At 47.2% G+C, this 16,211-nt stretch overlaps 1 protein-coding gene across 1 annotated transcript in view; it reads left to right on the forward strand.

The window, feature by feature from the left end:
* CYFIP2 (cytoplasmic FMR1 interacting protein 2) overlaps window positions 1–16,211 on the forward strand; it is a 133,536-nt gene that overhangs the window by 87,455 nt on the left and 29,870 nt on the right. Inside the window, exons 24-26 of the mRNA XM_081230941.1 lie at window positions 4,250–4,393; window positions 6,158–6,248; window positions 7,289–7,419. Coding sequence (XP_081087067.1) covers window positions 4,250–4,393; window positions 6,158–6,248; window positions 7,289–7,419 — 366 coding nt within the window. The remainder of the gene's footprint in view (window positions 1–4,249; window positions 4,394–6,157; window positions 6,249–7,288; window positions 7,420–16,211) is intronic.

Genomic DNA, 16,211 nt, shown 5'->3' on the forward strand with positions numbered 1-16,211 from the left:
CCCGGCTCCCATATTCCCACATTTTCTCAATAGGGCCCAGCCTCCTATTGAGCCAGCAGGTCAGATGGGTGCCCTGCGTGGGTGTGTGTGCATGTACTTTCCAGCATGTGTATGTGTTTCCTCCTGCATGGGTGTGGTGTGTTTTTGGTGGGGGGGAGTTGGGGAATAAGGGGAGCTTGCTCACTTAGAAGGAGGATTTGAACTCTGCTCATTTCATGCTGGTCCTTCCTGAGCTTGGGCCATCAACTGAGGCCTGAATGGTCCAGACCAGAATCCAAGACTGATGGAGGAATGTCAACAAGAGGCCTCCTATGTGCATTGAGCGGGTCTGTAAGGGGGATTTTTTTTAAAGCCCTGTGTGTGATACAACAATTCCACAATTCTTCTTCTCTGCCTAGAACTGGGGAGAGCTGCTGAACAGTTTCCACCTGCCCAAATATATTTATATTTGTGTTTGCCAGGAAGTGCTAAGGGAGACTTATATTAGAAACTCCTTGGGTGGGAGTGGGGGTTAAGAAGACCGCTAAGAAAGATGAGCACCCGGAGGACCACACTGGAGCTTGCACCTCAGAGGGGAGTTAATAACACATCCATTCCAACCCTCTGTCCCAGGCAGGTCTCCCTTCTAACACCCCTATGTCATGTGTCTCCGTCCTTACCCAGCACAGTCTGTTGTTAGACAGCTCCTATTTTTATAAAGTTCTAAATATTGAGCAAAATCTGCATTTTGGGGTATGTTCCGTCAGCTGGTCTCAGCCCTGCTCTCCATCACATCACTGTGTAGGATATACTGTGTTGTATGAAATTGTACCCCACAGATGTACTGTCCACATTCAGAGGATCATGACTATAGCCAAAGCTGCTGGGGGGAATTTGACCAGGAAGCTGTATTTTCATAGTCTTTACTTACCAGATTACCAAAACGAAGGAATATGAAGGGCTATTATTTCAGTGGGTGCTTCCAGCGTGCCACGCACCATGCTAAGTGCTGTATGTATGTCATCTCATTTAAACCTCCAACAACCTTACAGGAGTTGGTATTATCATCTTTACTTAGGGAAGACCAAGGCTAAGAGAGTTTAAGTAATTTGCTCAAGATCATCTAGCTAGTAAATTGATGGAACTGGAATTTGAAGTGAGGTGTGCCCACCCCAGTAAATAACTCTGGACTCGCACAAAGCAAGAAAATAAGTCAGAGAATCATACAGGGGGAAAAAAGTAGCTGGTTGCTTTTCATCCCCTCCAGGGATATCCATTGAAAGCTCCCTGCTGCTCAAAAGTTCCTTTCACAGGATATTTGAAAGAAGACTGAACATGCCCAGAGCTTTATTGGGTTCAGAGGAGAGGCTGCAACACCTGGTGTGGGTGGGGAGTGAGGAGGCAGCTCTCTTGGGGGATGAGTCCATGAGGGGCCCCTTGGGCTGTGAGCACAGCCCAGTCATCCTTCTCACATGCCTGTGCAGGCTTAAGCTGCAGCCCTCTTTGGGAAGCAACTCAAATCATGTTTTTTTATCTTTGAAAGCAAATGTTGGGAAGTAAATTAGGCTATGATATAGCCCAGTGGGCTTTTTAATTTACTTTTGTTATTGACGTATAATCATAAGCAGTAAAATGCACCGTCCTAGTTCAGGCTGCTATAACAAGAATACAGTAACTAGGTGGCTTAAACAGCAATGATCTCTCACGGTTCTAGAGGGTGGGAAGTCCAGGATCAAGGTGCCAGCAGATCCAGTGTCTGTTAAGAGCCTCCTTCCTGGTTTGCAGACAGCCTTCTTCTCATCGTATCCCACGTGATGGAGAAAAGAGAGATGTAGAGCTCTCTCATGTGTCTTTCTACAAGGGCACTAATCCCATTGATGAGTACTCCACCCTCATGACTTAATTACCTCCCAAAGGTCCCACCTCCTAATACCATCACAATAGGGGTTAAGATTTCAACATAAGAATTTGGGAGGGACACAACCATTCAGTCAATAACATGCACAGATCTTAAGTGTACATATACTTTCATGAATTTTGAAAAATGTATACATGTGTGTAGTCAAGAACCCCGTCAACATGTAGGACATTTCCATCATCGAGAAAGTTCTCTCGTGCCCCTTTCTAGTCACTCTCCTTCCCCGACCAGAGATAAGCCATGGTGTATCTGGTGTTTGTTTTATACCCGCCTCATCCTTGGAGAGGAAACAGGAGACTACAGAGTGGGCCTTTGATTACAGGGCCAGAACTAAGATGCACTCACTTGGGAGGGTGAGCACCTTGTACCACGTGTGCCCTAGCGCCACCTCACTCACCTCTCCCTGGTCCCAGCCCTGTTTGACAGGGTGGCCTGTTACAGAGACAGTGAAATGGTTGGCTCCATACACAGAAAATTACATGGGCTGGCCCCATGGTTGACTAAATCAAACTCAACAATTCATATACTCCAGGATTTGCTGACCATCAACTCAGCGAACATCATGCTTTTAATCAGTTATATTTTCCCTCCTTACATAAACCACTGCTGCCCCATACCATTTAGAAATCTTTAGTAACTACCTGCAAGAGATACCCTCCCCAGGCTCAGGCAGAGTTTTGCTGTGACGGCACACCAGTGTTGAGTGCAGAACGCTGCTTTCTCACATTCCAAGCCTCCCCATATATAGGCATTAGCTTACCAAGAAAACTATTATTCAGCGTGCTGGATGAGTGGGTGTTCTCATTCCTCACGAATTCTTGTTATTAGTGGGCACTCTAACTGTGTTCCTTGTGTATCCTCATTATTCAGGTGTACTATAATCGTGATGCTTGTTTTGTAAAGTTTAGAATAATTCGTGTATAGTAAAATGTACTTAATGCAAAACCTAGACTGAACATAAGTAAATCTTCCCTTGATGGCTCCAGAGTTGAGAATCTTGCAGAACTCCAAAAGCATCATTACAATTCCTATTTAATTCATGTAGGATTTCTAATTAGCCAGCTCACAGAGAATTTCAGCTAATAGAATATCAGATGTGGTCTTTCCATATTTGCATGTTCTGTGTACAAGATTTTTACAATTCCCAATAGGAAAACTATACTCAGAACTAAGGTTAGAAGTGAAGTTTTTTCTTAAAAAAAAAAGGTTATGGTTTATGTAATAATTCAGCTTCCAAAGTTCAGCATTGTAGGTAGAGGTTAAGAACATGGCCTTTGGAATCACACCCACCTGGGTTCAGATCAGGGCTCAGTTACCTATGAACTGTGTGACCTTGCGCAAGCTACCTACCACCCTGAGCCTCAGCTCCCTCATCTGTGAAATAGGGCCAAGAATTGTATGGATCACGGATCACATACATTGGTTGTGTGGATTAAATGAAAATGCGCTTGGAGGGCATCATGAAGCCTGGCATGAGGTGCTCCATAAGTGGCAGCATTTCAAAACAAAGTCAGTGATAACCTTAGTGTATCACCAGCTAGGTGAGACCAATTCAGAGCCCTTTATTTTGGCCCTGTATTCTCAGACAGAAAGATCTTAAAGAGATTCCACTAATTCAGCGACAGCGTCTCATGGGGTCCAGAGGACAATGAAGGTGGCCCCCACCCAGCACCCAATCAGAGCAGCTCTGCTTCTGTCTGTTTCATGTACTTGTTTCAGTGAAATCTTTTTTTTTTAATTGCTAATCGAAAAGCTACAGAACCACTGTTGTAATCCAACCCCCTTATTTCACAGATGAAGAAACTGAGGCTCAAAAAGCCAACGTGATTTTCCCATGCACTCAGCAGGGGTCTCCTGCCTCCCAGGCCTCTTGGTTCCCAAGACACCTCCCTGTGATAGATGGAGGCGCCTCAGAGTAGAAAGAAGGCAATGTTGAATCAACTGTTGAGTTCTCACATGGTCTTTCCAGCCAGTTCCTAGTACTGAAAATGCCCCTAGAGAAAGGAAATCATTTGTTTCACCCTCATCCCATAGCTCAGTTGTGAAAGTCCTGGTTTGTGTGTGGACAGTTGTGGGTAGCATGAGTCCTATTAAAAACATATTTACCTGGAGGCCCTTTCTCCTCTTCTGTTAGGGAACTGCTGCCCCATCTGATGACCTTCATTCGATCCTGTGGTCACTGACCACCATTCTCTATGAGCAGCTTGCAAAATGTATTCATAGGGGTCCCCAGTGAGAGAACAAGGATATCAAGTTTCTATCCTTTCTGTGATTGAAACACCTCCTGCCAGGACTCACAGAATGTCCATTCAGTTCTCCACCACTGACTTGGCCACATCCTCTGTTTTCCAGCCTCTCAACATTGCCTACAGCCACATCTACAGCTCCTATAGGAACTTCGTGGGACCCCCTCATTTCAAGACCATCTGCAGACTCCTGGGTTACCAGGGCATCGCTGTGGTCATGGAGGAACTGCTGAAGATTGTCAAGAGCTTGGTAAGGAAGGGGGCCTGGGACGGGCCAGTAGGGTTGAGAGGAATGAGGCTTGCTTTCACTTTTTACCTGGCCTGGAAAATCAAGTCACAGGCTCTTCAGCTCTGTCTATAGGAATCACCCAGGGAATCCTTTGCCCTTATCCCCTGATTCCTCTTACCTATCACTCTGTAACATTTCAGTGCATCTTCTGACCTGTGGCTTTGCCTCTCCTTTTCTGACGCTGAGCTCACTCCTAGTACTTACTAACTGAACTCAGCAATCTTGATTTTGACTTTAAGGCCTACTAATGACTGCTCATACCCATCTCCTGTGCTGCATTATCTAATTTGAGCTTGACAGATCCATGACACATGTGCTGCCATTTTCCCTCCCATGCCCATGGCAGACATCTCTAATAAATCACCACGCTTCTCCTCCTTGGACTTTCTCTTTTTTTTTTTTTTTTTTTTGCGGTACGCGGACCTCTCACCGCTGTGGTCTCGCCCGCTGTGGAGCACAGGCTCTGGATGCGCAGGCTTAGCGGCCATGGCTCACGGGCCCAGCCACTCCGCGGCATGTGGGATCTTCCCAGACCGGGGCATGAACCCATGTTCCCTGCATCGGCAGGCCTACTCTCAACCACTGCGCCACCAGGGAAGCCCCCCTTGGAATTTCTTGATGACTGGTGCTACCAATACTCCACTGGCCTCGAGGGAGTTCCATAGACTTTTGCCACCATTCTGTGTCCACCCCAATTATGGCCATCTGAACCTTCATTTAATTCCCCAGGACACTGCTGCAGCAAGGCTGAAACATTTCTACAAATTTTCTTAAAATTTTGAGATGACAAAAGAGAAATAGATTAATGCATATCCATGTCAGGAATAGCAAACAGGATTCACCTCTTAACTCCAGTCCTCTGGTAGTAGCTGTGTATAACCAGGGGTTGTTCCAGGTTGTGAAACTAAATTTAAGAAGGAAGATGTGGTAATTGATTAAAGATGTCTTCCTGAGACACAGGAGGGATGAATGTGCCATGAATTTTCCATGCTTTAATTAGATATTGTCTCAGCCTTCATAGCTCCCTGGCCCCATTTCATTTTAGATCTTAGTTTGGATCTCATGTAAGTACTCCAACCCCAGGAGGGACCCCATGCCTAGAAATTGCCCTCCTTGAAGTCTATAAGCCTAAGGTAACACTGAGAGCATTCCCTTTTCTGTCTTACAAAGGCCTATGTTTCCTTACAAAGGGCAAGGAGGCTGCCTTCCACCTTTGGGAGAGAGCCTGCCTCTCCTCTCAGGGAGCAGTGCCCTATTGTCTTAGGCAGCTCGGGCTGCTGTGACAAGTATACCATCTGGCTTCATCGACAAATGTTTATTGTCCACAGTTCTGGAGGCTGGAAGTCCAAGATCACAGTGGCAACATGTGAGGACCGTCCTCCTACTTCACAGCCAGCTGCCTTCTCCTGTGTCCTCACATGGCAGAGCGAGAGAGATGTCTCTCTCTCCCCTCTCTTCTTATAAGGGCATTAATCCCATCATGGGGGCTCCACCCTCATGACCTAATTACTTCCCAAAGGCCCCATCTCCAAATACCATCACACTGGAGATTAGGGTTTCAACATATGAATTTGGGGGGAATACAAATATTCAGTCCATAACACTTACCCGCGGGTCTCAACAGAACCTCCATATGCCCCAATAGCCCAGCGTTCAGCCCCAGGATACACACATGCAGCAGCAGCGGTGGATTATTTCACTCATCTTGTACTCTTCTTTTGTCAGCTCCAAGGGACCATTCTCCAATACGTGAAAACACTGATCGAGGTCATGCCCAAGATATGCCGCCTGCCCCGGCATGAGTACGGCTCCCCAGGTTGGTGACCAGGGGAACCAGGGGCGGGGTGTGGTGATAGGAAAATAGTCCCGACCCATCCCACTGTGGAAGGAGAGTCTGGCCATCTACCTTGAAGTGTTTGCTTCTCTAACATGGCAGCAAGCTGTGAGAGCACTGGGTTTGCACCCTACCTCTGCCACTAAATCACCTTGGACCTTTTTTTTTTTTTTTTTTTTGCGGTACGCGAGCCTCTCACTGTTGCGGCCTCTCCCGCTGTGGAGCACAGGCTCCGGATGCGCAGGCTCAGCGGCCATGGCTCACGGGCCCAGCTGCTCCGAGGCATGTGGGATCTTCCCAGACCGGGGCACGAACCCGTGTCCCCTGCATCGGCAGGCGGACTCTCAACCACTGCGCCACCAGGGAAGCCCCTTGGGACCATTTTTAATCCCCCTGAGTAGTATATCATCCTCCATCAGTGAAAGTAAATGATGCCCACTGGGCCTGCTTCACAGCACTGCCCGGAAGCTGGAAGAGGTCCACAAATGAGAGAACAGTTAAATCATGAATAGCGAGGTATAGCTGTAAAGGTCTTCCTTAGCTCAGCACGTCTACATTCCTTCCTCCATGTGTCTGTTTGAAAGAGGCCGGTGCCCCAGGTGTGGCATAAAGTGACATTTCTAAGGTAAGTCAGGAAATAGGAGTTTTTGCCACTCAACCTCTGGGCAGAGAAATAAGTCTTTCCTTTCCTAATAGAGAAGGCACATGGACTGAATTTAGGGCCTGAGGGGTGGGGAAAGGTGGAGACTATGAGTTTGGCACCAGGGGTTTTTTCTGAATACCAAGATGTCCGGCACCTGGTCAGTATGAATCAGAGCAGGAACGGGCTGGGGCCGAAAGTTCTAGTTTTCGTTCCTAGCTGCGCCACTTAGCTGTGTGAGTATGGACGTGCCACTTACCCTCTCTGAGCCTCATTTGGGGTAATTGTGCCTAGTCCCCGGTATCGTTATGAGTATTACATGAGATCCAGCAGATAGTGATTAGCACGAACCTCCAGCTGACCATCCCCCTGCATCTCCCAGGAATCCTGGAGTTCTTCCACCACCAGCTGAAGGACATCATCGAGTACGCAGAGCTCAAAACCGACGTGTTCCAGAGTCTGAGGGAGGTGGGAAACGCCATCCTGTTCTGCCTGCTTATCGAGCAAGCTCTGGTGAGTCCTGAACCCCAAGGGACTGGCATGTCTCCAGGATGAAAGGGACCCTCCCCCAACCTCAACAGATGCCCGAGGCCCCTCTAGCGCACCCCGCCCGGAAGCCCTGCAGCTTAGTCTGTGCTCTTCCAGGGCGGGCACACGCTTCTCTCCATTCCATTCAGACCACTCCGACCATTCGGACACTGGGGGGAAGCAGGCCCTGGAGTCAAGACAGGCCTGGGTTCCATCCCAGACCCCTTCCGCTAGCGGCAGGGCCTCAGCAGTCCATCAGAGCCTGGGTTTTCCATTCATTCCCTAGACGTATGGTTAACTCCTGGCTGCCACAGTCTGGGCACTGCACTGGGGGATGCAGCAGTAGCCAGGCCCCGCCTCGTGTCCTGGATGGTGGAGGGCAGACCTGCACTGAACAAGTGTTTACACAGAAACAATGTGTTTACTGTCACGGCAAGTGCTGCGAGGGATGAGTGCCAGGTCCGGTCCGATGGGAACCTAAAACCTGGTGTGGTCTTGAGGGTAAGGGAGGACTTCTCTGAGAAGATGACCTGGAAAATGACCAGGAATTGGCCTGGTGGAGAACTAGAGACAGCTGTTTCAGGCTAAGGGAAGGGCATGTAGTGTTGTCTCCTTTTGTTGTGGTGGAAGACAGTGATTCTACCCTGCAGCGCAGTTTAAAGGCTGAAAGGAGATAAGGCATGTAAAGTGAGTACAGTAAGAACCAGATAATTGGTCGGAGTCATCGTAATGGGCAAAAGCACGAGTCCCTGTGCTTCCACCTCTCGGGACCACACAGAACCAGCACACTCTCTTCCACCGGCCAGGCCTCATGGCTTATTCACAGAGGCTGCGTTCTCCACACACTCCCAGCGCTCTCCACTTTGCTCTGGTCCCGTGAGGCGTCCACAGGTGGGCCCAGCCCTCCAGGCGCAGGGTGACTGGTACAGCCGGCGCAGTTTAAGGTAATGCAGAGGGGTGTTGCGTGATCCTCAGGACGCAGCAGGAGCATCTTTCAGCATCCATTCCTGCCTTCCTCTGTTCGCACACACGTTCACCAAAGGGTATTGAGAGCCTGCTCGTTGCCAGGTGCAGTCCTAAGTGGTGCGTAAATGGCCATGAATAAGAGAGACAAATTATTACCATTTTTATTCTGGAGAGGGAGGCGACTGAAGCAGTAAACAACCAGAGATGTGAATGCAGATGGTACGTGCTGTGAGAGAATAAACAGAGAAACAGGACAGATAGAGAGTCACGGGTGCCAGGAAGGCTGCGTTGTTTTTGGAGAGGATGGAGCTTGAGGTCTTTCAGAAATGGAGAGAACCCTGGAGTGAGCTGGAGTGAAGAGGTAATGTCGCCCAGGTGGGGGCTGAGGTGAGAGAGGTGGGTGGCCTCAGTCCTGGGCCGCGTGGGCCCCGCGGGAAACCTTAGGATGCTGTGAGATGGAGAGTGGTGGGGGGGGGGTCTGATGTACTTTCTTAAAGGCCCTTCACCTGTTGGGAGAAGCAGCAGCTGGAAGGTGAGTGAAGGGCAAGGCTACTTGTAGCTGTTCAGTCCAGGGGTCGTCTTGGAGGCAGGAGGCACAGGGAGAAGGGAAGGAATTTGGAAGGAGGTGAAACAAAGGTAGAGAGAGGTGGGAAGGAAGCAGTAAGAGCAAGATCTTAGAATAAGAGCCCAAGAGGATTCCTGCCTCGAACCGAGTGAGCTCTGCAGCCAGGGATGTGGACCAGCTGCTCTTTCTGACCCGTCCCACCTGAAGGTCTCTGAAACACAGCCTGATTTGCTCTTCTGTGGGGAGTAATAGCCTCTCTGTACCCCTTTAGATGGACTCTCGAGACAGCTAAGTGTTCCTCTTCGCGCTAACAGGTTTTTAACATGGTTCAGTGGGCCTGGTTGCTATGGCAACAGAAGTCACAGGGATAAGATACATAGGCGAGGGCTTCCCTGGTGGCGCAGTGGTTGAGTGTCCACCTGCCAGTGCAGGGGACACGGGTTCGTGCCCCGGTCCGGGAGGATCCCGCATGCCGCAGAGCGGCTGGGCCCGTGAGCCATGGCCGCTGAGCCTGCGCGTCCGGAGCCTGTGCTCCGCAATGGGAGAGGCCACAGCAGTGAGAGGCCCGCGTACGGGGTGGGGGGTGGGGGTCGGGGGTCGGGGGAAGATAGGCGAAACTGCTCAAGGCCACAGGAAGAGCAGCACCAGGAGACATGGAGGGGGAGGGCGGGTCCCTGAGGCCTCAGTTCCTAGTGTTTCTCGTCAGCGCCGCCTTTCATGAGGAGCATTGGTTAGCTTCCCCTGTATAGACCCCAAGAGGCAGACTGTGGATGAGGCTACAAGGAAAGGAAAATTCTGTCTCAGGCATCCCTGCCTGGGTGGTCAGTTGCATATACCTCGGAGGACAACAGGACACTCACATCAAAGACCTTCAGAGCTGAGAGAGACTCCAGCAGTTTATATGTCCCAACCCCCTCTATGCATAAGTGAGGAAGTGGAGAACCAGAGAGGGTACAACTTGCCTGAGATCACACAGCACATCAGCAGCAGAGGTGAAAGAACAAAAGCGAAGGTTTCTGGTACTGATCCCAGTCCTTGGGGGGATGGGGGTGGGGAGGGGACATAGAGAGAATGAGGGCTCCCCAAAGCTGTGCGCTCTGCTTTCTACTTAGACATCTGGGGAAATCCCCAAGCTAAGACAGTGCTTCCCAAGATTAGAATGAGGCAGGAGCTTTTTAACTTATGAAGCTGGAATTAAATATTCAAATGACATGTTGATTGTTCTCATTAAATAGGAGGACTAATAACAAAAAAACGATAGGAAGAGGGGAGGGAGGAAAGAAGGAGGTACTCTTAATATATGTCTGTAGAGGAAGGGCAATTTAAGCTGGAACATCTGTGCTCTGGAGGACTGTGTAACAGTCAAAAAGAATAAAATATGAAAGTGGCTTTGCACATACAACGTAGAAAATGGTGAAAGACATAATACTGAGTGGAAAAAAAGTGAGTTCCAACACAAGTCGCACATTATGATGCCATAAAGTAAGATAAACAAAATAAAGCTCACAAAATAACCTTGCACTGGAAAAAAAAATCTAGGAAAATCATCCCAAATAATTCAGTCATTTTTTTCTAGGTATCAGGGAGGGAGCTAGGATTAGAGGTCAACAGGGACTTTTACCTTATCTGGAATGTCGAATTTTTTACAAGGGAAATAAATTCATGATTATCATTGAACTAAAAATTAATTTAAAAAATACCAGTAGTATATCATAGTTTCAGAAAAACTGGAAGGACTCTGAAAAGTACAAAGTAAGAAGCCTTTTGCCCACTCGTGTTGTCTTTTTCTAATGTTTGCAGGGTTCTGTCCTGTTGTGGGTTCCATATCAGTATATATGCTACAAATACCTTCTCTTACTCTGTGGCTTGCCTTTTTTTTAAACAGATTATTAATATATCATTGATTTGTAGATGGAGAGAATATAAATTGAAAAGATTGATTGTCTGGACAAAGATATATTTTCTTTAAGTTTGGTGTTTATAAAAAATTCAGGGTGCAATATCAGTACAGAAAAACACGTATATACCTATGGGATGGGTTGTTTGTTTGCTTGGTGTTTTTAATGAAGGTCTAACAAGCATACAGTAATACAGTTGACCTTTGAACAACATGGGGGTTAGAGGTGCCTACCCTCTGCATAGCCGAAAATCTGTGTGTAACTTTACAGTTGGCCCTCCATATCTGCAGATTCAACCAGCCACGGGTCTTGTAGTACTGCAGTATTTACTATTGAAAAATATCCATGAATAAGTGGACCCACACAGTTCAAACCCACGTGTTCAAGGGTCAACTGCGTATGGAATATGCAGTATTCTCACTACATAGACTAGTTGAATCATCCGTTTTACTGTGGATGTATGTTTGGATTGTTTACAGCTTGATACCATTATGAATAAAGATACTATGAATGTTCTTATACATTTCTTTTGGTGGATGTATGCTCTCATTTTTATTGGGTAAATACCTAGTAGTGGAATGGTTGGATCAATGTGTAGACATATGTTTAGCTTCGGTAGATACTACCAAACAGCTATGCGAGGTGGTTGTATCAGTATCTACTCCCGTTCAGCAATGCATGAGAGTGTTTTTTCTTCACATCCTCATGACCGGTTGGATTTGTCTGTCTTTTCAGTCATAGCCGTTCTGGTGGATATGTTGCGATATCTCAGTCTGGTTTTGATTTCCCTGATGACTAATGATGCTGAGTCTCTTTCCATATGGCATTCCCATTTGGACAGCCTCTCTTGTGAAATGTTGTTCAGTATTTTTGCCTATTTATTACTGAGTTATCTTTTCCTTATTGATTGGTAGACATGATTTATATATTATAGATACATGTATTATAAATATATTTCTGTGGCATGTCTTCTGATGAGCAGAAGTTCTTAAGGTTTATTGTATTTACCTTTTCTTTTTCCTGTATGATTGATGCTCTTGTGACTTGTTCAAACAAGTGTCCCCTACTCTTAAGTCATGAAGATATGTTATCTTCTAAGAGTTTTAGAGTTCAGCCTTTCCAGTTGTAACAGACCTTTAAGTCTATTATTCACCTGGAATTGATGTTTGTGTTGAGTGAGAGGTAGAAATTCAATTTCATTTCTTTCCAAGTTGTCTTCACATGACTGATTGAAAAGCCCTCTTTCTCCTCACTGTGGGCAGTGGTAGTGCTGTGTCTGTCATTTATCAAGTGTCCACAAAGGGCTGGTCATGGCAGGCTTTTAATAGATACTTGTTGAATCGAATCTGAAATGGACCATATTTGTTAGGTATCTATTTATAAGGCTGTTGTGTTTTTAAAGGAAATTCCATTCCTAATGACTAGAATTTCCTCTAGTATCTTTTACCCTGAGAAGTCATAAGGGAACTATTCCACAATCACCAAGTTTCTGTTCAAATTTTGTGTGGTTTTCGAGCCACCAGCCCATTGTTTGTTATGCCAACGCACACCAGGAGAGGGCCCTATTCTTTCATGGGAGCGAGAGAGGGCCTGAGTCCCTGCGGAGACAGCCGTTCCGTCTGCAGAGCCTCCCACTCAGGACTTTGAGAGTGTTCCCTGCCTTTGGGCCTGTTGTTTATTTATTTTCTCCTCCCTATAGCAGACTGAGCCATGTTTATAGTGGTCGGTCGTGAGAGAATTACTTATCTTTACAGGACGTGAGGACAGTTCAGGCCCAAACTCACAGAACTGAATGGTCAGATTTGGGAGAGCTGTCAGAGGCCATCCAGGGCCGGTGTCTCTACATCAGCACCACTGACGTTTGAGGCCAGATACTCCGTCGTGGTGGGGCGTGTCCTGTGCGTGGCAAGGTGCCGAGCAGCATCTCTGGGCTCTGCCCCATAGATGCCAGTAGGACCTCCCCAGTTACGATAACCAAAAATGTGTCCAGATATTGCCGAATATTCCTTTGGAGGACAAAACCTCCCCCGCTGAGTACCACTGATCTGGTACAATCCCAGTTCCACATTTAGCAGATAGGAAACTGAGTCCCGGAGAGGGAGATAACCTTCTCAGAGCTACAGCTACTCAGCTAGTGCAGGAGTTGAGACAAGAACCCAAGATCCTCACGGTTCACATACTCAGGGCCAGAGAGCTGCTCTCCTGAGCTTTGCAGATTGCTCTGTTGGCTTTTGTTTCTATTTTTGTTTTAGTTCCAGCTCCATGTGTGACCCCTCTATCTCCTGCTTCCACTTTATCGTCCCTTTTCTTTCATTTTGCTTTTCTTATTGCATCACTGAAATAAATTCATTGCTAGAAAACAGAAAGGTGCAGAAAGAAGAAAACAAAGCACAGTGCCACACCAAGGTAACCGCTGTTCACATTCCAGTGTGTTGACATTCCAACATATTAATTTTCCACGTATACGTACGTATATGTGTGTGTGTGTGTGTTTTACTTTGTTTAGTTGGAAAAATAACAGTCACCAAGCTGAGAAGAGTGATTACCTCTGTGGGGTCTGAGGGAGGCAGGGACGGACAGGGGTTAGGAATCTTCTACTTTTACTCTGCACTCTAAATTATTGTTTGAATTTAGTGCAGTAAGCCTTTATTGCTTTTTTTTTTTTCCCCTTAAGAGGAAATACTCCCACGCTTAACAAATGTTCACGCTCCCTGATGCATGGGAACTTAAAGCAAAAGCCCACCCTCTACCACCCACCTCAGACTGTCACTCCATATTCCACCTCTACTTGACCCAGGGTTATTTTGCTCCTCACCCCGAGAAAAGATGCCCTCAGTTACGCAGCACACGAATTCTGTCCCCATACCCAGGCACCATCAAGTGGCTCCCCTCGGCCTGACTGTATGAGTGGTTCCTCCAGCCCAAACCCAGAACCCAGTGTTTTTCTCAACTGGAAACGAGCCAGGATTTGTGGGAAGGAGGCATCTTGACTCCCAGTAATACCTTTCCTTTCTGTGGCTTTACAGTTTTTAAATATATTTACATCCTTTCAGACCTGTCATAATCTGGGAAACACACCTGTTAGGTTCATCAGATTCCTGGCAAAAATGGTCTGTCGGGGGCTTCCCTGGTGGCGCAGTGGTTGAGAGTCCGCCTGCCGATGCAGGGTACACGGGTTTGTGCCCCGGTCCGGGAAGATCCCACATGCCACGCGGAGTGGCTGGGCCCGTGAGCCATGGCCGCTGAGCCTGCGTGTCCGGAGCCTGTGCTCTGCAACAGGAGAGGCCACAACAGTGAGAGGCCCGCATACTGCAAAAAAAAAAAAAAAAAAAAAGGTCTGTCGGTAAGAGTCTTAGGTTCTTCAGACATGACTGAGACCCCCCAACAGGCCAGGCAGTGTGTGGGACTCCGGGGCTCACCGATCACTGGACACCGTCACTTCCCGGATGGCACTGTTCACCGTCTACACCCTCTGTCTTTCAATATGGAGGGCTAGCCCTCCCGGGGGTGGGCAGGATGATCTCAGGGCCTTTAACTATTTACTTACTAAAAAAACAGGAAATAAAAAAAATTCAGCCCTCCTGTTTATTAACACAGCGCTCGACAGTGACAGCTGTCTAGAGTTGATCAAATAAATATGTGCTAGTTGAGGTGTTTGCTCAGATTTTACTAATGAAAGTGTGTGGTCAAAAAAGTTTGGAGAGTGACCAGCCTATTTCAGAACAACTGAGTGAAAAGTGGCATCAAACAAGCGCTGATCTGTGGAGCACAGAGGAGGGGTGGGGCCGATAGGAAAGATTTCCCAGGTGAGGGTCCTTTTTGCATCCTCAGCCCCAAATACAGAGCTCATTAATTATAGTCTCAGTGAATGGGGGCAGGAACATGTCATCTCCATCCTAGATGATGAGCAGAGACATGCCTGTTGGTCCTCTAAAATCTTCAAGATACCGCCATTCAGTGGGCGACAGGGGCGGTCAGTCACCTTCGTCCAAAGCCACCTCTGTCCTTGGAATATGCTATGCTGATGTCATTAACCTTGCCGGTAGTTGCCACAAAATCAGAGCCTTAGTTACTCACTTCTGTATTGGGGACTTTTCTATGACGAGACCCCAGTGGATAGAATGCCTAGAAGCTGAGGGTTCGGGGGTCGTTTGGTACAGTTTGCTCTACTAAGTGTTACAGATCTTCAAACACCCAGGAGGTAGTGTAATGGTCTCATTAAAATCACTCAAACTCCTAAAATATCCTGATGTCTGAGCCCCATCCCACTCCAAGGAAAACAAAATTTTCACCAGTGGGTCCCTGGCTGAAATGCCTAAAAGCTCCACACTTGATTGTAATGTGCAGCCGGGGTGGAGAGCCCCTGTTCTAGAAGGCGTCTTCTTAGTATTGCCAAAGCTCAGTCGTTGATGTGTTGTCACAGTTCTTGCCATATCTGCAGACCACTGGTCCTATTTGTATTTAAAGTAACTTTTTACCTTAAACTTATTTTAAAAGGAAACTTCATATCACTTCCATTTAAAACACAATATTCTCTTGCTGTCATTACAAAGCAACCAGAATAATAAATTCCATCAAAACAAAACACGATGATATAATTCCAGCTGCTGTGTGCCTAGGCCCTGAGCTTGAGGCCTGCACTCTCTCTCTCTCTGTTAAAAACAGAGATTAGCAAATGTTACAGAAGTAGTAAGACATGCTGGTTCCAAGTGGAGACTTTCTCATTAAACTTGTGAGAAAGATTAATAGGAAACTGAAAAGGAAAAAACGTTCTCGCTGTGACTCACTGTTATGAAATTCCATTGCACTGTACCCGCATTTCCCACCCTTTGGAAAATGCCAACCTTGGATGACATTGACATGCATTTGAGGGAAGGAAAAGCTACTTTCAAGGTCAGTTTCTTGGCTGTAGATCTTTCCTAGTTGACCAGACATGATTTGGATCCAGAATAATAATTCATTTTCCCCTTGACAATTCGGGGGGTGGAGGTGAGACATAGTAAGTAATATATAGCGTTATTCAAGTGAGGCACAGATCGGTGGGGAAAGACCACACACACACACGGACACACACACACACACACACACACACACACACACGGAACCAGATGAAATTAAATTACTGATTTATTCAGCCAGGGCTACAGAGAGCTCCTGGAAGTGAGGGGCCCACGGAGCAGGACCAGATGGAGCATGCCTCAGGTGAACTTTCCACTGCACCTGGAGTCCCCACTGAGGGGCTGGAAGCTGCAGCTCGTACTTTCTGTGCAAAGGAGGGTCGTGGTGGATGTGGGAAGCCTCATTTCATGGCTGTTCCACACGCCCTGTATCCTTGGGGCTTAACATCA

Source organism: Mesoplodon bidens (assembly GCF_964165515.1).
Source record: "Mesoplodon bidens genome assembly, chromosome: 4".
Taxonomy (NCBI): Eukaryota; Metazoa; Chordata; class Mammalia; order Artiodactyla; family Ziphiidae; genus Mesoplodon; species Mesoplodon bidens.